General features: G+C 41.2%; 2 protein-coding genes across 6 annotated transcripts in view; one reads left to right on the plus strand and one right to left on the minus strand.

Annotated features, from left to right (window-relative positions):
* Positions 1-9,945: 9,945 nt before the first annotated feature.
* znf276 (zinc finger protein 276) lies at positions 9,946-19,601 on the plus strand. Of its 3 annotated transcripts, none has more exons than XM_028584866.1 (12): positions 9,946-10,095; positions 10,916-11,220; positions 12,066-12,384; positions 12,485-12,525; positions 13,333-13,749; positions 14,440-14,521; positions 15,310-15,393; positions 15,489-15,608; positions 16,191-16,266; positions 16,757-16,874; positions 18,117-18,216; positions 18,411-19,601. In XM_028584866.1, the coding sequence occupies exons 2-12, from the start codon at positions 10,971-10,973 to the stop codon at positions 18,637-18,639; spliced, it is 1,836 nt and encodes a 611-aa protein (XP_028440667.1). In that variant the 5' UTR covers positions 9,946-10,095; positions 10,916-10,970; the 3' UTR covers positions 18,640-19,601. The 3 variants fall into 3 exon arrangements, with proteins under 3 accessions (XP_028440667.1, XP_028440669.1, XP_028440668.1); XM_028584868.1 differs by having other exon boundaries at positions 12,069-12,384; XM_028584867.1 differs by having other exon boundaries at positions 10,919-11,220.
* The window catches only part of fanca (FA complementation group A), a 30,043-nt gene continuing 22,084 nt past the window's right edge, over positions 18,890-26,848 (minus strand). Inside the window, exons 30-42 of one of the 3 annotated variants that reach the window (XM_028584863.1) lie at positions 26,670-26,748; positions 26,405-26,571; positions 25,960-26,065; positions 25,724-25,783; positions 25,494-25,598; positions 23,251-23,366; positions 22,582-22,741; positions 21,931-21,993; positions 21,247-21,340; positions 20,973-21,048; positions 20,386-20,521; positions 20,099-20,197; positions 18,890-19,891 (exon numbers count right to left, since the gene is read on the minus strand). In XM_028584863.1, coding sequence (XP_028440664.1) covers positions 19,793-19,891; positions 20,099-20,197; positions 20,386-20,521; positions 20,973-21,048; positions 21,247-21,340; positions 21,931-21,993; positions 22,582-22,741; positions 23,251-23,366; positions 25,494-25,598; positions 25,724-25,783; positions 25,960-26,065; positions 26,405-26,571; positions 26,670-26,748 — 1,360 coding nt within the window. In that variant the 3' untranslated portion in view covers positions 18,890-19,792. Of the gene's footprint in view, positions 19,892-20,098; positions 20,198-20,385; positions 20,522-20,972; positions 21,049-21,180; positions 21,341-21,367; positions 21,885-21,930; positions 21,994-22,581; positions 22,742-23,250; positions 23,367-25,493; positions 25,599-25,723; positions 25,784-25,959; positions 26,066-26,404; positions 26,572-26,669; positions 26,749-26,848 lie in introns of those variants that run through there. The other 2 variants (XM_028584864.1, XM_028584865.1) reach the window with 2 other exon arrangements.

Raw genomic sequence — 26,848 nt, forward strand, 5'->3', positions numbered from 1 at the left:
CAAAACCAAATTGTACCCCAAAATTACTTACAGAAGGATCCCAAACCACTTCATATGCACCTCCCCTGTATACCTTACTACTAACTTACTGATTTACCTGACAGAGAACGCTGCAGATTCAGAATGTAATCACAAAATATCACAATGAAAAATTAGCGTCATGGACTCATGGCAGTGCGCTACCCACCCGGCCCATTATGAGAGCTAATCAGCACATATCTGCGTTAATCAACCACCAGAACCAGACTCTCTGTGTGTGTGTGTGTGTGTGTGTGTGTGTGTGTGTGTGTGTGTGTGTGTGTGTGTGTGTGTGTGTGTGTATGTGTGTGTGCGCGCGCACACAGAGAGAGAGGGAAAGAGAGACGGTGTTGTGTCGTATGATCATTAATTAATTTAACATTTCAGCAGAGGTGTTTATTTCCATACAGGTTTAGAGGCTTGACAGTTAAAGGTGTAGTAGTGGGGGTATTTTGGCGACGGTAATGTTATTAGTGTTGTGAGTTAGCAGTAGACTTAATTAACCCGACCCAGGGTGAGTCTGATGAAAACTGATGTGTCTGCCCGGTTCAGCTCTGAGGCATTGCACAGCGCTGTGAAGGAATAATCTCAGAGATTATGTTATATTCTGCCTCTGGTTAGAAGTGATGAATGTAGGCTACAGCTCAGCAACTTAATACTATACAGTGTCTGGCTTTTGTTTGATATTTAGTGTTGGCAAATGGCTTTTTGTTTAGTTTCCTCTTAGCGAAAAATAGACATGTAAAAGCGTAGGGCCTTTTTTTCGCCAACCTTATTCCACACAACAGTCGTGATGTTGCTGCTCCAGGAAAGTGAAGAAAAGTAAGTTTGGTATATCCAGCAATCATGTAGCTAATGTTGGAAGCAGGAAAAGAGTCAAAGGCGGTAAACAAAGTAGTGCTACTTTGCACATTTTTGTGGGTCTGAGTCTGAAGCTCCGCTGCTTTCTTTGACCCTCTCTGTCTCTGGTCCTGTGCTGAGCTCAGTCAGTGAGCAGTGTGAGAGGGGGAGGGGCCAAATGTGTGCTTCTTTTACCGATATGATACCTTTTGCATTTCTAATCCATACAAAGTCAAACTTGGCACCGCACTTACTCGTGCTCATAGCAAGACACCAGTCAAGTTTGAAATCCATCCGACTAGCGCTTAGAGAGATATGCGCATAACACACACACACACACACACACACACACACAGACAGACGTTCCTGCAATTTATTTATAGATAGATAGATAGATGATAGATGATGATGCACAAGTTGGTGAGCTGATGGGATTACATTTCACTGGAATTGTACCTCGTAGGATTTCATGTGACAAATAAAACAATAGTTAATTGATGTATGAGGATAGGATGGCCTGCCACATCCATTCAGTGAAATTTAACAAATGAATTATTAAATGTGGAAATTGAAATTAATCTTCAATGTTATCTGTCTTTAGACTGTTAACTGATAATTCATAAAAGGCACACATTGGACATGGGAGATTTGTCTTACCCCATATAGTAATTTTTTTTTCAGTCTATTTCTCACTCTAATTAATACACACTCTTCTCAGAAAATACACATAACCAGCAATATAGCTCAATAAATACATCAATTATATTTATTTATTAAAATAGAAAGTCTTTACACCTTTAGGTCTGCAAAATCAGGCATCGAATTATCACAGCATTATACAATGAGACATCTTTAGTGTTGCTGAGTGCTGCCCTCTGTGTTGTGGCGCTGATTGTAGACATCTCGAGCCCACTGGGATGTCCCGCTGTAGCAGATCTGTCTTCCTCTGATAGTCTGGACTCTGCAAAACACACACAAGAGAAACACTAAATCTCCACTAAACTGCAGCATAATCTTACACATAGCTAGATTGAAATACCCGTCATGACCATAACCTAAGTGCTAATAATACTTGATGATACATGATACATGAGTAGTTCATCAGGACCCACTGAAACTCAGTTTATCCACCTTCTTTTGTGATGATGTCTGGAGGTCATGGTCATCCATCTTTCTATTCATCATGTCATCACCAGTTACAAGACAAAAAATGGTAGACGAATAAGACACACACTTACATGAATGCCTGATTCTGACAGGAGCTGTGGGTCTTGGTTATGTTGAACACACGCTTTAATGGTAAATTGTGTGTGTGAAATTTGAAGCAGCAGTTTCCAGGTGCTGTGTTGAACTTCAGAGCTTCAGCTGTGAGGAAGGTAAATGGTTAGAGTCAGAACAAACATGAAACTCTGAAGATGAAGAGGCACAAACACAGATCACTCACGCATGGCGTTGCAGCAGCAGGCGGTGAGCAGCAGCAGCCCCAGAGTGAAGCAGAGAGTCTTCATCATGCTGTCAGTGAAAAGATGTTGGTGATGATGATGATGATGATGATGATGTTCTTCTTCGTCTCCCTTTGCAGTGATCGACTCTTTGCACTGCGTCCGATAAAGATATATAAACCCTGTCCATTGTGGAACCGAAATTATGTCATCTTTTCCATCCAAAAATAATCATAATAATCAAAATAATCCTTCCATGATGAGACATGAGGGGCAGAATTCCCCTACAGAACTTCCACTGTGAACGACTGCTGTGTCTAGTCTAGTTAGGGGAAGGATGTTAACAGTGAAGGGAAAGGTCACGGTTTAGATTAAAATCAGCTCCCCTACCTCAGAAAACAAAAGTCTTCCACGCGTCTATCGTATACATCTCGGTGCATTTTTTGTCCATGAAATGTCATAATGAGCATTAAAGTTATTCATACATTTTAGAAGTTTTACACAGAGCAGATCAAGTACAAACAAATAAACCCATTTTTATTCTTACATTCAAGTCAAAGGGACATATTGTTCTAAAGGATCTCATAAAATGAGCTTAAAGTCATCTTCTCTTTTCACATTAACTGTACGTATTTCACATTTTACACTCAATATAACTTTATGCTTTTGATTATCTTCACTATTACAAATAAAGTACCTTTCTCTTAGTACTTTTGTATTATATATAATGATCTGTTTACGTCGACCCCTAATTTTTAACCATGTTTAGAGGGTTAAGCATGGTTTAAAATACAATAAGTACGATTCCAAAATGACCTACAGTATGTGTGAGGGTTGATATGTTTGTACATAAATAGGAGCAGCTGTCCCGTGTCCTTTCTCACTTGAGGATAGACAGTTGGTTTGATTGTTTGAGACCAAAAACATACAGTATGCCCCTGTACTTTTGTTTAAAGTCGCAGGTTATATCAATGAGATCTCTGTCTGACAGAATGTGCAAACACACACACACACACACACACACACTCACACACAGCATACTGACGATGAATTGGAGAAAAAAATATGCTTGAAATATTTTTGACTTTAAAGAAATAGCAAAGTTCAGGGTTTCATTAGTAGAAATCAGAGGGCTGTCTAATTATAAATACAAAACCCAAACTACTAAGCACTAAATTCTATAGTTTTGTTGCCTCCTACATCACCAGTCTATCATGAGTCAGTTTCCCCTTCATGCAAATCTGTGCGGTGCAGACCGAAGTGATGGAGATAGCATCATGTTCAAAAGATCTTATCACAGCTGTTTTCAGATATGTACACACACCCAGGTTTAGCAATGCATCTGTGACCTATTTAGATCACTTCTGTGCATGCATTTGCAACCTTAACAATAATAGGCATCACCATATACAGTATTACACCAAAAAACAAACAAAGGCTAAGCAGACACAATTAATTAATTGCAAGTAATGATAATATTTAGATCTTTTACTTAACTTAAGCAAAAGTAAGAATGCGGCAATGTAAGAATACTCAATCTATAGCAAAAGTTTGACCCTATATTCAACATTTACTTTAATAAGCACAAATTACTCATTAGGCAACAGAATGGCCTCTGTTGGTGTTATATTATTAGTAGGCCTATATTGTGATTGTTGGATAACTGGAATATAATTGACTCAGTATTATAATCAGGGGCGTAGCACCAGACCCTGGCCCCTATGCATAGGCAGTCCTGATGGGCCCCCATGTTCCTCAACACCCTCGACCCCCCTCCCAAACCCCCGAAAAAAAATAAAAATAATAATCGGGCCTCTGTACACATGAATCTGTAGGCCTAGATGTTTATAGGGTAATAAGTATTAAATGTAATGCTGGCCATAGTCCTGGATCCTCTGGTAAAAACTGGTCTACACTGCTCTGCCTACTTTCCAGTTCCTCAGCTCTCATTTCCACACTGTGCTCAGAGCAATACTCATGCTCCCTGCTGTCTTCACTCCCATCATCCTCAATCTGATGTTCTCTATCATCTTTCTCTATGAAGGAAACATCTGATATTAACCTCTTGTCCTAATTGTAACCTAATATAATGAAACACACTAAGATGGTAGTGTTACTTAACACCTTTCAGTCAAAATGGCTAAACATGGTTTGCTTTAATTTCAATATAAGCGCACCTTGTCTCAAATCCAAAGAGGAGGCTGAAGGGTCTGTTGCTCCCTGCTGTGACAGTTTCTGAAACTGAGGGCCATGTGTTTCACAATGTTTCTACTAAATCTGACGTAACTACAGTGTTTACATGATATGTATGAGCTACCAAGCTACCTATGACACTGATCAACCTATTATTGCTAATTATAGAAATTATAGCCTATTAATTTAAAAATTAAGCATGTTTTAAATTAGGCTATTACAATGGTGTGTTATATGCAAACAGCATTGCTAGAGTAGTTTATTTATTTAGCCTTTACCTCAGAAGTATAACCAAATTATCATTTGAAAGTGTATGTTCTGCTCTTTCTATGGGTTGTCTCAGTCCGTTTTTAGCACCAACAGTCACGGAGATATTCAAGCAGTTTAGCACCATGGATTTGGTTTCCTAGTTTGTGCTCACCTTTCTTTGAAAAGAAGTCAGTTACCAATTGTTTCCCCTTATTTTGTTTTATCTCCTTCTCCTGTCTTTACTTTCTTTTTTGGTAGGCAATGGAGGCAATGCGATATACACTTATCTATATTGTTCCATACATTCATTTTGTCTGACGTTGTCTTATCCCTGGAAATAACAATCCCCAAGTATTTAACTTCTGACTTAACCTTTATGTTATATAGAGGTTGCAAGGGATAATCATGTAATGTTAAAATGTCACATTTATCTAAATTCAATTGTAAGCCTGAAGCTCTTGAAAAGTGGTCAATAGTTGATTTTCAAAAGTAGCCACCCTTTGCTTTTTTATTAATAAGGGAAAACATTCCACTAATTGAAGTGAAAACCATTTCAGGTGACTACCTCATGAAGCTCATTGAGAGAACACCAAGGGTTTGCAGAGTTATCAAAAAAAGCAAAGGGTGGCTACTTTGAAGAATCTAAAATATAAGACATGTTTTCAGTTATTTCACACTTTTTTGTTAAGTACATAATTCCATATGTTTTCATTCATAGTTTTGATGCCTTCATTGAGAATCTACAATGTAAATAGTCATGAAAATAAAGAAACACATTGAATGAGAAGGTGTGTCCAAACTTTTGGCCTGTATACCAAGACCAATTGACACAACTCCTCTATACTATATATATTTGATTTCAAAAATGGAATTGTTAATAGTTTATTTTTATCAATTAACAAAATGCAGTGAACGACCAGAAGAGAAATCTAAATCAAATCAATATTTGGTGTGACCCCCCCTTTGCCTTCAAGACAGCATCAGTTCTTCTCGGTACACCTCTCCAGACAGTAGGTGGGTGTACCTGGGTCCTGCTGGTTTCTGCCAGTTCTGAGCTGATGCTGCTGCTGGACATCTTCCCATTTCAAAGGAAAATAAGCTTGATGTGTTTTTCATCTGCTGCACTAAGTTTCCACGGTCGACCACTGTGTCTACGATCCTCAACATTCCCTGACTTTTTGCAAGTGTAGCCTACCTATAAGAATTGATGCTGGTTTGAAGGCAAAGGGTAGTAACACCAAATATTGATGTGATTTAGATGTTTTTTTTGTTGCTCACTTTGCATTTTGTAAATTGATAAAAATAAACAATCATTATTTATATTTTTGAAAGCATTCTTAGTTTACAGCATTTTTTTCACACCTGCCTAAGACTTTTGCACAGTAGTAGACTTAGACTTAGACTTCTCTTTATTGATCCCTTTGGGATGACTCCCGCAAGGAAATTCGATTTCCAGCAGCAGATTTTAGCATCTTACAAAACACTCTTTAAATAGAAAAAAGATAGAAAAATACAGTATAAGAATAACAATAAAACTTTTAGCTAAATATTTTTACAAAAATAAACAAACAGTAAAACAACAATAAACTACAGATAAATAAAGATAGATATATACTGTAGGTATATAGGACTGTGTATGGTATTGTGTTATTATACAGTTAATAAATAAATGACATTTAGCATAAATTAGCAGCTAAGAGCAGTTAGAGTGTCCAGGTATGTATGTGAGTAGATTATTAATAATTTATTGCAAAGTGCTCTGTTCTGTCCTCTTTACCCTATTTCCTCCTCCCCCCAAGTGAGGAGTTGTAGAGTATGATGGCATGAGGGACAAAGGAGTTCTTGAGTCTGTTGGTCCTCCACTTGGGAAGGAGCAGCCTTCCACTGAACAGGCTCCTCTGGTTGCTGATGACGGTGTGCAGGGGGGGGGTGGCTGGCATCGTCAGTAATGTCCAGCAGTTTGTCCAGTGTCCTCCTCTCTGCCACCGTCACCAGTGAGTCCAGCTTCATGCTCACCACAGAGCCGGCCCGCCTGATCAGTTTATGCAGGCTGGAGGTGTCTTTCTTGGATATACTGCCCCCCAGCACACCACAGTGTAGAAGAGGACACTGGTAACCACAGATTGGTAAAACATCAACAGCAGTTTGCTGCAGATGTTGAAAGGCCGCAGTCTCCTCAGGAAGTACAACCTGCTTTGTGTCTTTCTGTACAGGTGGCTGGTGTGTGTTGTCCAGTCCAGTTTATTATCCATCCACAGCCCGAGGTATTTGTAGGATTGCACAGCCTCCACCTCAGCTCCCTCTAGCTGGATTGGTCGCAGTCTTGGTCTGGACCTCCCAAAGTCAATGACCAGCTCCTTCGTCTTAGAGGTGTTGAGCTGTAGGCAGTTAGTGTGACACCAGAGAGCAAAATCCCCCACCAGACTCCGATACTCCTCCTCTCTGTCACCCCTGATACACCCGACTATGGCTGTGTCATCTGCATACTTCTGTATTTGGCACAGCTCCGAGTTGTAACAGAAGTCTGAGGAGTACAGGGTGAAGAGAAGAGGAGCCAGCACTGTGCCCTGGGGGCCCCAGTACGTCAGGCTGAAGGACACCACGTCTGACACTGCTGACCACAGTGTCAGACGTGGTGTCTTTCAGCCTGGCGTACTGTGGCGTACTGTGGTCAGTAAGGTAATCCTTGATCCAGTTTACCAGATAGGGGTCCACTCCCATCCTGTTCAGTTTGTCCTGAACTGTAGGGGGCTGGATGGTATTGACAGCACTGGAGAAGTCCAAGAAAAGGATCCTCACTGTGCTGCTTCCCTTATCCAGATGGGAGTGGACTCGGTGTAGCATGTAGAGGATGGCATCCTCCACACCAACATTTGGCTGGTACGCATACTGCAGCCGGTCCTGGGCGTGTTGTACCTGGGGTCTGAGGAGGCTGAGGAAGAGTCTACAGAATACACAGTAGTATACTGTGCAAATGTAGTATAGGCCTACTGTGCAAATGTGTGTGTGTGTGTGTGTGTGTGTGTGTGTGTGTGTGTGTGTGTTTATATATACAGACACACACATCCATGCATACAGCCCACTAGTCCGACGTCCACCAGCGATATTACGAACCCCACTATGGCCACGCCAAGACCCGCCCTTCAATAGTATTTATTGGCCAGACGTCCAGGCTTACGCAAGGTAACGTAACCCCATTGGTACAGGTCCTATCCCCTGACCAATCGGCTATCCTAACCTTAACCACTCGAGGTGAAATGCCTAACCCCAACCAATCGGGCTGCTATTGAAGGGCGGGTCTTGGTGTGAAGCGCTGAACCAATGAGAATAATTGTTTTGAAGCTTCAGTAACAGCGACCTCGCCTGGTCAAGTGACAAGGCTGCGTCTAAATGATCTTCTGCTACATACTGGACATATATACAGTGGGGGAAATAAGTATTTGACCCCTTGCTGATTTTGCAGGTTTGCCCACTTACAAAGAATGCAAAAATCTACAATTTTAATCATATGTACATTCTAACAGTGAAAGACAGAATCCCAAAGAAAATTCCAGAAAATCACATCATATGAATTTATTAAAATTGATAACCATCTGATGAGGAAAAACAAGTATTTGACCCCCTGGACAACAGCAAGTATTCTGGCTCCTACAAGCCAGTTAGTCTTTCTTTAAGACACAGCCCCAATCCGAACCAATTATCTACATCAAATACACCTGCCTCACCTCGTTACCTGTATAAAAGACACCTGTCAACACCCAAACAACCTGCATCCAACATCACCACCATGGGCAAGACCAAAGAGCTTTCTCACGGACATCAGGGACAAGATTGTTGATCTGCACAAGGCTGGGATGGGCTACAAGAGAATCGGAAAGCAACTTGAGAGAAAAGATCAACTGTCGGTGCAGTTATCAGGAAATGGAAGAAGCACCACACCACCGCCAACCTCCCTCGGTCTGGGCCTCCACACAAGATCTTGCCTCGTGGGGTGTCCCTGATCATGCGAACGGTGAGGAATCATCCCAAAACCACAAAGGGGGGAACTGATGAATCAACTGAAGGCAGCTGGGACCACAGTTACAAAAAAACGGTTGGTAACACACTACGCCCGTCATGGATTGAAATCCTGCAGTGCACGCAAGGTCCCCCTGCTCAAGAAGAAACCTGTACAGGCCCGCATGAAGTTCGCCATTCACCACCTGGACGACTCAGAAGAGGCCTGGAAGAAGGTGATGTGGTCAGATGAGACCAAAATAGAACTTTTTGGCCTCAACTCAACTCGTCGTGTTTGGAGGGCAAAGAACACCGAGTACAACCCAAAGAACACCATCCCCACCGTCAAGCATGGTGGTGGCAACATCATGCTTTGGGGTGCTTTTCAGCCAAGGGGACGGGACAACTCCATCGTATTGAGGGGAGGATGGACGGGGCCATGTATCGTGGAATTCTGGACCGACATCTCCTTCCCTCAGTGAGAGAGCTGAAGATGGGTCGAGGATGGGTGTTTCAGCACAACAACGACCCTAAGCACACCGCCAAAGCAACAAAAGAGTGGCTGAAGAAGAAGCACATCAAGGTTCTGGAGTGGCCTAGCCAGTCTCCAGACCTGAATCCGATTGAAAATCTTTGGAGGGAGCTTAAAAATTGAGTTGCCAGGCGACAACCTCGGAACCTGAATGATTTGGAGGCTGTCTGCAGGGAGGGTGGGCCAACATCCCTGCCGAAATGTGCACAAACCTTGTCACCAACTATAAAAACCGTTTGAGCGTCTGTGCTGGCCAATAATGGCTTTTCTACAAAATATTAACATGCTGTTTGTCCAGGGGGTCAAATACTTGTTTTTCCTCATCAGATGGTTATCAATTTTAATAAATTCATATGATGTGATTTTCTGGAATTTTCTTTGGGATTCTGTCTTTCACTGTTACAATGTACATGTGATTAAAATTGTAGATTTTTGCATTCTTTGTAAGTGGGCAAACCTGCAAAATCAGCAAGGGGTCAAATACTTATTTCCCCCACTGTATATATATATATATATATATATATATGGATAGTGGACATAGATATATGGATAGTTGACATAGATATATATCTATGGATAGTGGACAGGAGGCTTTAAGTTTAAGTTGTGTGTACTACTGCCATCACTACTATAGTAGTAGTAGTAGTAGTAGTAGTATCTCCGGAGGGTGGCGCTATATCATATTTTCTCCTGGATTTTGTTCCATCAGCACTTCCGGGTTCCAATGTTTACAACTGGCAGCAGCGTTGACACCACAGAGCTCATGAAAAGCATCTTTTATGTTATTAACAACATAACTAGTACTAGGATTCATAGACTCTGACGGTAGGCTATGCCACAGGACTGCATTACTCATCATTACTCAACGACACAACATTTTGAAAGTAGCTAGCAGTAACGTAGCAGGCTCATTCAGGCTGCTCAGGCTAACCAGCTAGCTAACGTTAGCTTGTTGAAATTAACAACAGGGAACAGAAATGTGTCGTAATGTCGAAGTTACGTTTCTGTCCCGAACATAAATGGAAATGTGGTTAAATATAATGACGTCCATGTAAAATAATATATTTCTCTAGGCTCTTATTAACCTACTAGCAGTCAGCATACAAAGTTTTTGAATGCAACGTTAACTCTAACTATTAGCCTACTATTGTTTTTCTTTGTAACGTTATATGCTATTTATGAAACTGTACTGGATGTTGCTGATAGCTGGGGTATACGTGCTGTTTAGTATCCTAAATTCCCCATACAATGTCCTTAATTATGAACCTGCTAAACCACCTGTTGAACAGGTGTTAGGGTTAGAGTTAGGGCAACCTGTCTCCAATAAGACTCATCATTTGGGACACGTATACCGAAAATGGAATCAGAACAAATTGTGTTTTATATAAATAAATGCTACTGCTAAATTGAAACATAACATGTTAACTTATTGGCAGTGTATATATGTTTAAAATGGAAAAAAATTGGTGCACAGAAGGTTTGGGGAAGAGTAGCTTACTCTAAGAAAAATGAGAATTTATTTTTAGACTATATAACTAATGAAACATGGACAGTCATTTTAAGAGAGAAATAATACATTGTTTATCATACAAACATAGATAAGACTAAGATAAAGTCATAAGAACTACGTTGTACATCTCTACAGCAGGCCTCCATCATCGGGATCAGCTGCTACAAGTGTACGGGTATAAAGGAAAACTATGAAGAAGAAAAGCAGATGTCCTAGGTCATTCGAGACATCACAGACACAGAGCAGCAGGACACAGACAACTGGGAGCGTCAGTGAGGAGAAGAGTCCACCTGGAAGGAGACCTCGGAAGACTGTCCCTGTAACCACAGACCCTTTCTACCAGAACACCACTGCAACAGACAAGACTGCTGACTTAGACTGTAGTGTGACAGCAGCTGACGACACACAGAAACATCCAGAGAGCCAGTCTAGATCTTCAGGTGAGTGTCTCAGTACCAGAAAACCCCATTCAATAAAAAGGCAGCTGAGAAGAGTTGCTTTGCTTATCAGCAAACATTTTCAATATATATTTCCCTGTCTGTTCCCTTGTAATGTTCTGCTGTTACCAAAATTATTATAATTTAATAATCAAATATTCTGTTGGTGTTAGTGGACAGTAGGAAGTGGATTATTTTTAACAACGTGCTGCTAGTGGATCAGATGCATGCTGATGTGATTGTCTTAACTGTAAATAAAAAGTTTTAAGCCAGTGGTTCCCAAACTTGGGGGTGCCAGGAGTTATAAACAGCTAAATATAAACAAATAATGCATGCTTTCTGCTGCACTGCTAGCAAAGCTGGGACACTTTTGTGAACAGACTGCCAGGTAAATGTGAAGCAGACAATGAAGACACATCAAACGCCACAACTACCAAAACAAAGACAAGAAAATATGTAGTAGTGACGACAGTTTGATCTATGGAACCTTATTTGACAGTCAAATCACATTATGTTTTCTTGACTATCACGTCTCGGTGAAACAGCTGCTTGTGGCGCTCTTCTCTGTCTCTTTATATCTCTGTCTCCCTCTCTCTTGTCCCTTGGGGGGTGGCTTGAAAATATTTTTTTATCTACAAAAGGAGGGCCCTGCAGAAAAAGTTTGGGAACCACTGACAGGCCATGTTTTGTATACCCATTTGACATAAACAATGTCAAGGTTGATTTGCGTTTTTTTTAATGGAGTTTGCTATGATGTCCTTTTCATTCAAGTTAAGATAACCTACTTGACTCAGTTTCCTTTGGAGACCCATCAGAAATAGCATCCACTGATCTGTTATTCCTCCCAGCAGGTAGACTGTCAACTACTGTCTGTCGGCTCTGCCATGGGAAGTTTTCTCCACGAAGCCTGCGGCACGCCTTCAACAAGTGGCCTCAGGACTCCATTGATATCGTTGACAATGAGTCCGACTCAGCGGCCCAGTCACCCCTTTTATTCCACACAGACTTCCAGCGACTGGTTGGGGTCCAGTTGGACCGTGACCCCCGATTATCAGAGTTTATCTGCAAGAAATGCCACTCAAAGTTCTACAAGTGCCATAGCATCCTGATCAGGTTTCTGCAGAGAGTCAACCTCCCACCAGTTGGGAAAGAGAACCTAAAAAGCTGGTGAGTCCTATAACTTTAAAAATGTGTACTTATTGTAGGATTCTCAATTGTTCAGGCAGAAAATCTACAAATATAAGCAACTGCTTTTTTTCTATTTCAGGAAGAAATGTCCAGATGCCTCAGTAAACCATGGCTCAACACGTAAATAAAAGCATTTCTTTTTTTTAACAGAAATAAAGAGAAGGGTCTGTCTGTGTGGCCAGTGATGGGTCTAACCCTTTGAGATGACATACTGTGATTTCAGCCTCTACTTAGCTACATGAACTTGAATAAGCCGCAGCCGTGAGCTACGGTGAGCAGAAGGCTAAACTACTAGCTCGCCTTCCGTGGTTATGTTTACTCTCACACCGCTGCCAGCATGTCCTGGTTCAGATGGCAGCAGTAGGCAGTGCTGCGGCTTCAGCCTCTGGTGCTCGTAGCAGACTAATGCTGCCATCCAAACGAGGAGACGCCAAAGGCTGTGTGAGAGGTAACTAAAGACGACAAAAGAGCCAATGTTCATGCTAGGCAGACCAGCTCTCCCGACTATTTTCATAGCAAATATCCACTTCACAGACAATAAACTTGACTACGTTTTTACACAATTTTGTTCCTCTATGTACTGTATATAGATGGATGGCAATAAAGACTTTATTATCTAATAGTTTAGCCTTGAATTAGCTGCAGCCCTGAGCCTTTGGCTAAGGTAAACAGAACTATCACTGAAGGAACGTCTGCATCTGCAGGTTCTCTCTCTCTCTCTCTCTCTCTCTCTCTCTCTCTCTCTCATGACCTGTGATTGGTCAGAAAAGGCCAAAACTGTCACAGGCTAGATGTTCTACATCCTGAAAACAGATCCAAAAAGTAGATTCAGACGTTTTGTTTTCTCTCAGACCACTTAAATTACAATATGCTGAAAAATGATTAGGACATTTTCTGACATTTAGACATTCTGCGGTTTTCTTTCAGCATTCCAGTCCTTTACCTCAGACCCTAAGTGCCTCCACAGCCTGGTGTCCTGGGCTCACCACCACGGAGAGGCCTGCCGCTCCTGTCCCAACCTGAAGGATGTGCTGGAGGGCCAGTGCTGGGGCTCCGTGAAGGCCGTTTGGGGTTGCGTCAATGGTCACAGATACGTCATGGATTCTCAGTGCACAACCGCTACCAACCCAGAGTACCTGGTGAACTTCAGCAGTGGAGCGTTAGGGAGTGGCAATGGTGATGGAATGATGTCAGAGGAGGAAGATGATGAAGAAGAAGAGCAGCCCAGCGGGAATGGAAGGACCCCAGCGGGAAGTATAGGTTCTCTGGCTCCTCACAGTCCATCTGCAGTTCCAGTGCAGACTCCGAGCTCAGCGCTGGCTGACTGGACCAGCAACACTGAAGGTGAGACGGTTTATAGCTTATGATATCCAGAGAAGGTGTGACGCAGCATCATAATAATAATAATAATAATTTATACTTTATTAATCCCGCAAGCGGAAATTCCAATGTTTTCACTCTGTTGTTATTACACACATTACACACAGGTCTGAATTACACACACATGCTCCGTACCTATACATGCACTAATGGAGAGATGTCAGAGTGAGGGAGCTGCCCATGGAAAGGCACCCCGAGCAATTGGGGGTTCGGTCCCTTGCTCAAGGGCAACTTGGCAGTGCCCTGAAGGTGAACTGGCACCTCTCCAGCTACCAGTCCACCACCATACTTTAGTCTGATGGGGACTTGAACCAGTGACCCTCCGGTTCTCAACCCAACTCCCTACAGGCTGAGCTACTGCCACCCCAAATCTGTAGATACGTGTTTGTGTTTGCCACTGAAACCACTAGTACTCAAATATCAATTCTCCATAAGTGATCTTCTCATTTGTAAGCCATCAGCAGACATATTCCTAGCATCCTAAGAATAGGAACATGCATTAATAACCAAATAGCACAGTTTACTTGTCCAAACACAAAATCAGTCAGTGTCAAATGACATTCATTTTGTGTATCCTCACATCCTCTGAATGTTGGTCTGGCTTGTGTGGTGTCTGTATGAATCCTCATGTGGTTTTGGTGTCCCCTGCGTTAGATTTTACAGGTCATGAGGTAGCGTTGTCTCCTGGCCCGGCCCAGCTGGAGGACAGGGCTGCTGACAGCGACCTGTCCGACAGGTTAGTCATCTGTATCTGTCTCTGTCTTTCCTCTTGTCTTATAACCACCAAGTTTTTGGGTGCTTCTCGGGTAGAGTTGTTCCGATACCAGTATTAGAAATGCCTCCGATGCTGCTTGAAAAACGCTGGTATTGGCGAGTACACAAGTCTATGCATGGATCCGATACCACATCATTTAGCCCCCGAATTACTCGCCTTTACTTTGAAAAGTTTGCCAACTTTTTTTGTGTGAACAGTGTCACAGCTCTTGGTCAATCAGATGTATTTGTCTTTTTAATATCTCTAGTCTCTACTTTTAAAGTAGTTTATGTTCTTTTTCCATTATGACTGACTTTCAAATTAGATAATAGAATAAAGTTATATGGCATTAATTCTCTGTATGTATTTCCTTCATATGTTTCACAAAAAGGGTTTAGCCTCAGCCAGGCAATACAACAGTGGTAGCAACCATATCACATCCATACAGGGTTAGTAGTAAACAGCTGTTCGGTACTACTTGGTATCAGGCAATACCCAATATCAGGTATCAGAATCAGTATCGGGAAAAAAAGAAATGGCATTGGAACGTCTCTACTTTGCTTTTAAAGTGATTAGATTAAGATTGATAAAAGGCCATAACATCTACAAGACGTGTGTGTGTGTGTGTGTGTGTGTGTGTGTGTGTGTGTGTGTGTGTGTGTGTGTGTGTGTGTGTGTGTGTGTGTGTGTGTGTGTGTGTGTGTGTGTGTGTGTGTGTGTGTGTGTGTGTGTGTGTGTGTGTGTGTGTGTGTGTGTCTCTCTCTCTCTAGGGTCATCTCGGAGGATGACTTTGAGGAGAGTAAAAAAGGAGGGTTATCAGACGATGAGCTGTTCGAGCCGTACTCAGACAAGAGGTGGGTACAGATATTCTTTAGCAAAGGACTGAAAATGAGTTCTGACAGAAATCCCGGGTACTGTGTTTAATGTACATTTCTCTCCCCCTTGGCAGAGCTTGCAGGGTGGCCATCCCCAACAAGAGAAGAAGAAACCCGAAGGCTCTGGAGGAGCCCAAAATCAAAAAAAAACCTGGACCCAAACCCGGCTGGAAAAACAAGTTCAAACCTAAGGGGTACAGAGGCATATTTTAAGTTAGTTAACTTGAGTCCTACATTTCCTTTAATACACAACATCCATTCAGCATAAGCTACATGTAATATTTAAAGCATCTTATATATAGAAGAACTTTATTAATCCTTTAATGGGGAGATTTAATTTTTACTGTTGTCGTTACATTACACACACAGGCCCAAAACACACACATGCACACACAGGCATTAAAGATATAATATGAATATAAAGAATTTCCGCATTAAAATGTCAAAAAACGACTAGACCTACGTTATATATTATGTTGAGTTGTGTACTTACATTATCCCAAATGTTCCCAACATTGTTGGAAACCCAGAGAAAAATATCATAGGGTTAAGGTCACCCTTTGCCCATGCATCAGGGTTGCGGTTGTCTGCCAGAGGTCATAAATTGACTTTTTATAACAGTTTTAAACCACATTTTTACGATACACTTCTTAGAACTTGGTCGTTTTTAACCATACTGTATATTTTAATATATTATGCCAGGCAGCAGTAGCTCATATAGTTGTGCTTTAGCATACATGTGCATTAACAAACTATTATTGTCTTTTTATTTTCAGAGAGGAGCTGCCCAACATCTACAAGTGTCTGTATCAGGGCTGTACAGCTGTCTACAGAGCTCCTGATGGTTTGAAGGTCAGAATTCCCAAACTGACATCATTTCACTTTTATTTAAAGCTGTAGTGTGTAACTTTTTGATATTAATGAACGTCCGTTACATTCAAACCATTGCCAGATGAGTTTCTACAAAGCTAATTAAGACTATCAGTGCCCGCGATCACAGAAGGCTTGTATCATGTGGACGCGCCGACAGTGTTGATATCATTACTTAGAATTAGCTCTGGGGGGAGACAGAAACTACGTACTATAGCTTTAAGTAATATATATTTTGTAACTGGATCAATAATGGTGTATTTTTAAGAACTCTTCAGTAGTTAGTATTAGGTGTCCAGCCTATACCAAGATAATGTCACTTTATTTTTCTATGATGTGACATAAGAGAACAATAAAAATATTGTTTCAGTCATTTTTCATCCTCCCCCAGACAAGACAGTTGTTCTCCATACTACTCCAGATTCTGTGTACAGATGTCTGGGTTTCTTATGGGGTGTTTTTCTTTTTTTAGAAGCACATCAAGGAGCATCATGAGGAGGTGAGAGCGCGACCCTGCCCTCATCCTGGCTGCAACAAGGTGTTCATGATCGACCGCTACCTGCAGCGGCACGTCAAGCTTATCCACACAGGTGAGCTCAACAAAAAGATTTGGATTTGTTTTTAGGCCGCGAAGACGTGCTGGGCCTGTATCATAAGGCAGCTCAGTCTGGCTCTTTTTGGGTTACTCGGCTTCACTAAGCATATTGTTGGCGATGCTTGATAACTGCTATTATAGAGATGTTGATCAATCGGCTCAGTTAACTCAGGGGAGGCACATGAGAGAGGAAGGGGGGGGTGTACTTTATGTTTGTTGGAGCAGCAGCACACAGCAGTCTGCTGGGGGGCAGATCTGGCTTTTCCAGCAAAAAAAACTTGTGAGTGTCTAAATTGTCAGTGTTTACTAGTGATGGGCGAATGAAGCCTTGTGAAGCCTCTGAAGCTTCTTCCTGATTGTATTGCAAAATGAGCCAAAGCATCGAAGACAACACAGTGACATCCGGTGGTCAGCAGAAATGACAGCGGCTATCAACTCTACACAGCCAAATGAAGCTTATAATATGAACATAGGAGAGACAGAATGGACACATGCATATGGCATGACTGGCTTGAATTAAATGACATGAACATGACATGACGGAATTAAAAATATAAAGCCTATGTTTGAATATAACATAATATAATAATATAAACTACTGTGATCAGGATTTGAATGTAAGTATGTTTAATTAGGCTGAATATGAATTCAATAAACTGCAGCAACAATGCCACCTTCTACTGCTACGTAACATTACGTACAGGTAAGTAGGCTAATTTCCATTAATAGGCTAATCAAATAAATTGCAAGCCACACTCATAAACCCTGCGATGTTCCAGTGAATTCTAACGGGCCATTGGTAAGCACGTATCGACATGAATTCAGCAAACCCTTCTGGAGTTTCAGTGACGTTCGAAGCTTCGGACGTCATCAGTCACATGCTTATTCAATTTGATACAAGCTCCAACACACTGTTTCGAACCAGTGTGCTTTGCGGAAGTGATACAAGCTTCGGTGCCTCTGTGTCAAACGTCCCATCACTAGTGTTTACCTAGCCACAATGTTAACAATAGGAAGAATGATAAGATAAACATTTGTTTCAGTAATAGGTTACATACAAACTATACCAACTTTGTTTTGCTGTTATGGTTGAATGATTTGACTCATAAGAAGCCTACACTTTGTCTTAAATCTGAATATTTGTGCCATGTTAAACAGACTGTACCATCAGTTAAATCAAAAAGGTGTTGATGTGTATTTTGGCTTGTACTTAAGATTGCCATCTGTGTGTTTCCAGAGGAGAGGAACTACATTTGTGACCAGTGTGGCCAAACCTTCAAACAGAGGAAACACCTTTCAGTTCACCAGATGAGACATTCAGGGGCCAAGCCACTACAGTAAGTACTGTTGATGGAATTTACCGCTTTAAAAGGTCCCATATTGTAGAATGTTAGATTTCCATGTCTTTTATTTAATAAAGCAGGTGGAGGTGCTAATAATACTGTGAAAGGATCAATGCACACATCCTGTAATCAGAAACTGTGCCTTTTAAATTAGCTGTCAGGACTTCCATTCGTTTTTTTTCCTTCAGATGTGAGGTGTGTGGCTTCCAGTGTCGCCAGCGAGCGTCGCTCAAATACCACATGACCAAACACAAGGCGGAGGCTGACCTGGAGTTTGCGTGCCTGATGTGCAGGAAGCGGTTCGAGAAGGCCCACAACCTGAACGTCCACATGTCCATGGTCCACCCGCTGATTCAGGCCGAGGTTCAGAAAGGCAGCAGCCACCGGAGTAATCTGACCTGCACGCCATCACTCTGACCGGGGAGGAGGTTCAGCAAGACCAGGACACATAAGGACAGGGAGTCCAGGTCCACGTCTGCTGCACGGGTGCTTAAACTGGGAGTTTCCCAGTTTCTGACAACCTGTACACTAGTTTACATTTTTTTCAAATTTAGGTCATGGACTGGGGTAGGAACCTGCTGTATGGCAATACAGATGTTGATCTCAGTTCTCTACCAATATATTTAGATCAGCTTTTGGGTCACAACAACAAAGTCAAACTATTGTCTTCAACATCAAGTTTCATTTTATTGACCAACCTGCTCATAATTACCATCTCTAAACTAGCTCTTTACAGTTTTCAAGTATCACTTTCCATTCCAAACTTAATCTTTCTTTTCATTGTCAGGACAATTATACCACAAGTTTAGGTTTCAGCTTGTTTTCGGGGAAACAGCAGAAGGAAAGCTCCTTCACATGGTATCACTGACAAATCTCTGGAGGGTCACATGTGGGGCGTTTTGTTCCCACACAGATTGGGACTTAATAAAAATAACCACTGGTATACTAGCAGTTGGCGTATCGGTTTACAGCGCAGCCAAATAAAGTAACAATACAGTTTTATATGATAGCTGAAGTACGCAGTAGCAGCCACAGGTTAACAACTGCGTAACCTACATGCATTCAATTCTAAGTCCTATAATGTAATATTCTTGTTACCTTCATATATGTGAAGCACTCGTATGTGCTGTGTTACTGCCTCACAGTGCAAATAGTTGTGCAGAATGATTTCCAAGAACATTCAGTTCAATTGTATTAGGTCACTGTTTTTTATTAAGTTATTACAATGCTAAGTACTTTTAAGAGTGTAAATCTGTATTGTAAAAAGGGCTTCAGATGAACGTGTATAATAAAGTCCTGTGTGCATTATGTATAAAAAGACAAATAAAATGTTGGTAAAACTGGTAAGATCTAAACAGTGTTTAATAAATATGACAGAGAGGAACATGTTTCTGTTAGATATAAAGTTGGATTACATTAAAACAAATAAAGTACCTGCTAATCGTCAGTTACCATTACTGTGAAAGAGACCCCTCCGAAGCTCGAGGGAATAGAGAAGATTTTTGTAGTCATGTGGGTTTCACGGTTCACTTTAGGCAGTTTCTCTGTCTGAACGTCAGTCTGCGGCTTTTCAGAGGAAGTCCATCTCTGGGCTGAGGCTGTGAGGGTCGAGGTGCACAGAGAGAGCCGCTGCAACCTCTGGGTCCAGGTCTGCACACTGGGACTCCAGCTGGACCAGGAGACCCAGCAGCAGATAGACCGGAAGGAGACAGAAGAGCGTGAGAGAGATAAGTGAAGGTTGTCAATAGTAGATGTTACCAAGGGGCTCCGCCTACTCCATCTGTAAAGTGTCTCAAGATAACTTGTTATGATTTGATAATATACATAAAATTGAATACAGTGTGTACTGTATGTACAGTTTGCGTGTGTCAGCTACCTGTCGGAGTTGGCTGGAGGACAGAGCAGTTGGAGGCGTCCGCGAGATCGCTCTCAGAAGAAACTGTTTGGCGTAGCTCAGAATCTGGAAAGGCTCCATCTGACAATACAATTCATAGGTTTGACTTCAGAGCAATGCCACAGGTTTAAGGCAAGGCAATTTATTTACTCTATATAGCACAGTTCGTACACAAAGACAATTCAAAGTGCTTTACGTAAGCATATATACACACGTTTAAATGATGTTGTCATCACCCTGATATAAACCATGATCTGAGGCTCAGTCACCTGATTGGCTGGTGTAAGTGTGTGTCCTTCCAGGAAAAGCTGCAGTAGACTGATGTAGCAGAGGACAGCAGTCTGGAGGAACCCTGGACAACACACAGCTCTCTGTAGCAGCTCAGCACTCTGCTGGAGCAGCAGGCTAAATACACAAACAACACACACAAAACGTTTTTTTGTAGGTCCTGTACATATATAGGGAGAGAATTATTTAAGTAGGTCTAAATTGCACATACTGAATTGAACATTGAACTGAACACACAAGGCACCAATAACACGACATTTTAAAGTGTAGTTTTCTACTGAAGCTCTCTTTCAAATGAGACACATTTTGCTTTGTGTTTATTGTGTTGTTGTGCAAGTTGATATTGCGATGACAATTATAGATGAAAACAAAACCGATTCATTGTGCAGCCCTACTAGCTACCCCCTCCCTATCTTTGTCACCCCTTTCACCCCTGATGAGTTTGCACTCCTGTATTGTCCAGTTAGTTTTGGTCATGAATTGGCTGATTAAAGGTGTTGTGAGAGTTAACTATAGGTAGTGTCTACAGTGACTCTAAAAGTGGAAATATGATGTTAAAAAAACTAACCTGTAGAAGGCCCAAGGCATCAGTCGAGTAAACTCATCTGATGTCACCATGGTGATCGACTGGTAAACACCTTGTTCTAGAGTTGGGGGGGGAAAAACATTCAGGCCGCTAATTTGACAATGAATAAATATTGGCGAGACAAAATCATTTAATGTCAGTGCTAACATTAAATTTAATCCGTCAAATAATGAAAATAAAGCTGATGTACACTAGCAGCTGAACACGTGGAGGGAACTGAGCTGTGGTTTTACAAGATGTACTGTATACACCGTACTGTTTGATTCAAAGATGAGCAGCCAGTCAGCCGAGTCCACTAACACGAGCAGAAGGTCTGTGCATAAATCTGTGGCGTTCTGATGGCTCCTGTCCTACAGAAATAATTGCAGACACAACATTACACAGAGACTCCCAAATGCTGTAGTGTAGGAGAAGCAAAAGAGTTACTTAATGTATAAAATCTTTGCATTATCTTAAAGTTAGTTCAACATTTTGGGAAGCAAGCTTATTTGCTTTCTTACTTAGTGTTTGATGAGTAGATTGATATCACTCTAATGTTCACAAATGTACATGTTAGCTAAACTGACTGTCTCCTGGCTATAGCTTTATATTGAATAGATATGAAACTATCCCTTTAACAATGTAGCCATTTGCCTGACACGTCTGTTCAGAGAGAAGCAGTAGAGTATGCTTCCTACATTGATTATCCATTACTTTAATAATAAACGTTTAGCATTTCCACAACCAATAACTTCTGTTCCTTCCTGGACTTTGTTGTATTTCTAAACAAGTGTGGTTCAGTTCCTTGTATGTGAGTGTGCATGTTGCTTACTATGGTTTACGAAGCGGAGCTCGGCCTAAGACAGACCTGTCTCTCTAACTGCATACATCTAACCTCCACCTAAACATAATGAGCTTGTGGATATAGTTTGGGACAGTGCAGGGTAAAGTTATTAATTACCTGAGGATACAGGAGTGATGACAGATGGTCATTTACACACAGGAAAAGCAGAAAAACTAGCACCTGGACAAAGACATGAGACAGCAGCAGGTAACATATATAAAAGATGGAAAAAATGCCTAAAGCAACCTGGGGTTGTTTACAGAGCAAGTGGATGATGACACAAAATGATCAACATCTGAAATGTGCACTTTTAGAGCGCAGGAGCACTAATGAGGCCTTAAGGTTGATACAGGCTTAGAAAAATAGCTCATTAATATTAATTAGCTGCAGGTTACCACCTATCATGTTTATTTGTATTTATGATCGGATATAATGTAATAAAGAACAAACCAACTATTTTTTATGGAATACAGTTTACCCACCATTACTGACTGCCATTAAAGCTGCACTTTAACTTTTATAAAATTAAATTTTTTTCATATTGGCTCAAACTGTCACTATATTCTGAGAGTAGCACATTTGACAGATAACTGAAAAAAACAATGTTCCTCTTCATCCTCCTGGTGCTCCTTTCATCTTGTAACATAGCAACCGTAAATTACTGTATATAAAGATTAATTTTTTTTAATGTAAATACAAATACACTGGTTGGGTTTGAATGGGAGGTGGTACAAATGACATGAATAGGAGAAAGTAGTTTCCTCTCACCTGTCGGTACTCTGTGCCCCTCTCTGGTCGCAGCATATTCAGGGCTGCACTGAAGCCCTGGTTGCCACACCCCTGGCCTCGCCAGGCACGATGCAGGCTGGCAGCCAGCAGCAGAGCTGCAGCTGCAGGCAATGCCGACGACGACAGCCCCTTCTCTAAACTGCACAACAGACAGAATTCACCTCAATATGAGCCAAGTAAACCACCAGAGAGATTAATCTGACACAGAAATGGAAGCTGAGGGCATGAGGGGGCAGAGGGATCCAGAGGGGACCGGATTATGTCAGTCCTTTTCATCCCTTACACTCACAGTAGGCTCACTTTGCCAGAGCTTGTGGACTAGCCAGACCCTTTAGTAGTTTTAGTCGTGCAACAGGAAACTCAGATTGGACAGATAGTCTAGCTAGCTGTCTGGATTTACCCTGCAGAGATCTGAGGAGCAGTTAACCATAGTCCTCACAAATCCACCGGAGGTTAGAACACCAACACAAAGAAAGAGGAAGGAGACGGACACACAGCCGAAAAAAGTGACATCCGGCAACAAGGCGCAATCCCGGAAGTGGAACGATGTGGATATAGACTACACTCACAGTAAAATGTTTCAACAGTGGCATGGAGTGAGGTGGAACACAGATTCAGAGATGGTGGTTTATGAGAATGAGGTTCTACCTGCTGGCCCAGTTGTGACAGTCAGCGAGGAGCTGCAGATGCTCTGGTAGAGGCTCTCCATCACACAGCCGATGCCACAGTGACAACAGCAATGGAGATAGACGCTCCCACCAGTGCTACACAGACAAAATCAGCATCAAAATACGGCCTGAGCCCACAAAACAAAAACATTTACGAGGTTTGCATTAGTACATCTGTTGTTCATAGTCAATTTCCTCGTAGTCTCGCATTACCAGACTCACCGTCCCCAGGGTCAGAAGAAGCTTTTAGTTTTTACGCACCGCAGTTATGGAATAAACTTCCTAAACACTTACAATCTGCCCCAACCATGTGTTATTTTACTGAGGTCACTTAGAGATGGCAATTTCTACACCTCTATGCTTTTAAAGTCTTTTAAATTTGTTGTTTTTGTTTTTAGGATTGTTGAATTTGATGTTGTATTTGCTTTGTACGTGTATGCTTATGTAAAATGCCTTTGTGTATTCTTATTCTTATTCTTTATTTATAAAAGGACAACACACATTAATCAACATTTCTGTAAATGTGCCAGTGTTAGCCAGCCGGCTAATTTTCAACTGCAGTCCTTTTGGCCAGATAATTTTAGACCAGAGCAAAAGGAAGAAGCAAGACATTAGTACAGGTTAAATTATACAGACAGAAGTCAACAAGACACAACACAGACAGCTAGAGCATCAGAGAAGCTATCCCTGTTTGCCATGCAGAGCCACAAGAAGCAGCAAAGCACCAGCATATCTAAACATCAAACAGCATTCACATTCAGTACAAGATATTATACAAGCATCGAAACACGGCCAAGAAACATAGGCCACAAGCCATCTTCTAACAGCGTTCAACCATGCAAAACAATAACAAGCCATAACGAAAAGATAAAATAAGTTACATCACTCGTGAGGGATGCGTTAATATAGGACAGGTTAATATGATGGTAAAAGATTTTAAAATACAAATTTGTTATTCATACATATTCAAGCAACGCAAAGCGAGCTAAGTTTAATACCTAGCAAAATATCGAAACATTAAACATATTAGCAGAAGGTTAGCAATACCAACATTAATATAAAAAATACTAAGCGACTAAAAATGTTCACAAGTCTGACTATCCAAGAGCCAGGTCTTGAGACTTTGTGTGAAATGATGGTAGGTGGTGCAGTTTCTTATTTCATTTGGTAGAGTGTTCCACCTATTAGAAGCTCTAACAGAAAAGCACGATTGACTAAAGGAACTGCACCTGTAAGGGGTTACACTGTCCCCTCTCAAAACAGACCGAGTGGTTCTATTCTTAGAGTTTTTTTGTTTAATAAAAGAATTGAGTGATGGTGGAGCTTTACCATTTAGGATCTTGAACATTAGACAGATGTCATTATATTTAATTAGATTTTCCCAACTAAGGATGTCATATTTGTTAAGAATTTTACAATAATGATAAGTATTTTGTTTTCTGTCTAGCACTTTGAGGGCCTGTTTATACAGAGAAAGAACAGGCTTAAGGGTTGTATCGTTTGCTTGCGTCCAGCTTGTCATACAATATAGTAGATGAGGAATAATCATTGAATTCAAGTATAATTTTGCTGCTGAAGTTGTTAGGCAGCTTCTTATATACCTAAAATTGGCAATATTGTATCTAGTTATTCCAATACCTTTTTTCACTTGTTTTTTGAAAGACAAGTTGGAATCAAGGATGATACCAAGATATTTAACATGAGAGACAACTTGAATATTCTCACCAGACACATAAACTTTGTGCTCACAATCTGAAACGGAGTGTCTTTGAAAAAAACACACAAACAGTTTTTGATAGATTTAAACACAGGTGAGAATTTTCAAGCCATGTAGTTACATTTTCCATTGTTGAATTAAGTTTAAGAATTGCTTCTTTTTTGGTTTTTGCATGGACTGTATGAACTGTGCTACTATATAAATAAATTGCCTTGCCTTGGCATAGTACAAAACATTGATTGAATGATGGCTTTGTGACAGTGTGCAAGCATGAACAATGCAAGGACCCTGAAACTGCAGCAGCTAAAAAGCATTCAGCAGTCTTTAATTTGATCATTTACACCTGTGCTTTTCTTAGTGTTACAAGTCCAAATGCCCATAAAAAAAACCCATTGGTGTTTGGTTTTAAACCCTCATAAGCATACTGGTTGAAGCCAAGTGTGTAGGACTTGACGTCAGCATGGAAAGTTAATAAGTTTGTTAGCTATATGTAGAACAAACAGTACCACCGTGGAGACCAGGAGCAGAGGACAGCGTAGACTGATCTGAGACCAGGCTTTGTTGACTTCTTCCTGTGGGCGTCCGCAACGTACGCTGGCACATAACACACCCTGGAGAGGGCACACAGACAGCAGACTTACTCCACTTGATTTTCTCACATGAGCTTGTGGAAATACTGTAAGAAATGTATCAAAGATTTTATTTATCATTAGTTTTTCAGTGAAGTGATTCTCACTCTCAGGAGGTGTGCTGTTAGATGGCAGGACAGCAAACCGGCCGGAGAACACACCTTCCTCTGTTGTTGAAGAGAAGAAGAGGAATGCAGACAAAGAAAGACGTGAGCACTATTTAGTCCATTTGACTAAAAATGGACATTACTCACCCACAATCACTGCACTTTTCCAAACAACGGATCAGATTCAGAAGAGAAATGTATTAAATTCTGATTAGAAAAATAATTTGGCAGCTCACCTGATGCTGGTTGACATGTTCTATCAGCGTGTTGCACTCCAGAGTCGCCCTCCCCCCATCAGACTTTACTTTAATCAATAACACTGCTGGGAGAGCCAGCAGTACTCTGTGACACACACACACACACACACAGAATGTTTTCAGTGGCTATACATTAAATGATAGAGCTGATATATATGTGTTTTGCTGCCTGCCTGCAGATTTGTCTTGGTTTTTGCTTGCTGTCTGATGTGTTGTTTGTTACTTGTTGTTGTGCATTGTGCCTGTCTGAATGTTGCTCTGTGTATGTTGCTTTTATGTCATTTTAATGTCTTTTTAAAACTTGCCATTTACAACGAATAAAAATTAGCCAGCTGAGCTAACTCTGGCTCATTTAGAGTTACTTTGCTGTTGATTAATGAGCACTATCACTGTCAAATAAATGAAAAATGAAGTGTGTGTGTACCTGTTCCATGTGTTCAGTGTGTGTTGCAGGCTGAGCTCAGTGCTGATCCTCAGTGAAGCTGAGGAGGAGCATCTCTCAGACACACATGTAAACAGGAAGTCACACACATCAGCTGTGCTTCGGCGGCTGCCAAAGAGGTCAGTCACTTCCATCTCGTAGACAAGCTCCTATACACACACAATTTTTTTTATTTTTCACTATGAATGTATTTAGGACCACATCATAAGTCTAATGAACTGGAACAAAACATATGAAACGTACACACCTGTAACCTGGACAGGATGTCTGGCAGACAGGTCCCTGTATCTGACACTCTGTAATCTAGCTTTTCCAGGCTCCGGTCACTGTCCACATAAAATACACAGAAGAGTGACATTTTTACTAAAGGTGGAAATTCACATTTACATCTTTTTATTACAGGTTTTTATTTTATTTTATGATTAT

Source organism: Perca flavescens, chromosome 8, assembly GCF_004354835.1.
Source record: "Perca flavescens isolate YP-PL-M2 chromosome 8, PFLA_1.0, whole genome shotgun sequence".
Classification (NCBI taxonomy): domain Eukaryota; kingdom Metazoa; phylum Chordata; class Actinopteri; order Perciformes; family Percidae; genus Perca; species Perca flavescens.

Bases quoted from the DNA above. Each gene is read 5' to 3' on its own strand.
- znf276 (XM_028584866.1), top strand. From the start codon at position 10,971: ATGAAGAAGAAAAGCAGATGTCCTAGGTCATTCGAGACATCACAGACA. The intron at 13,750-14,439 runs GTGAGACGGTTT...CCCCTGCGTTAG, and splicing joins CTGGACCAGCAACACTGAAG to ATTTTACAGGTCATGAGGTA. The intron at 16,267-16,756 runs GTCAGAATTCCC...TTCTTTTTTTAG, and splicing joins GAGCTCCTGATGGTTTGAAG to AAGCACATCAAGGAGCATCA.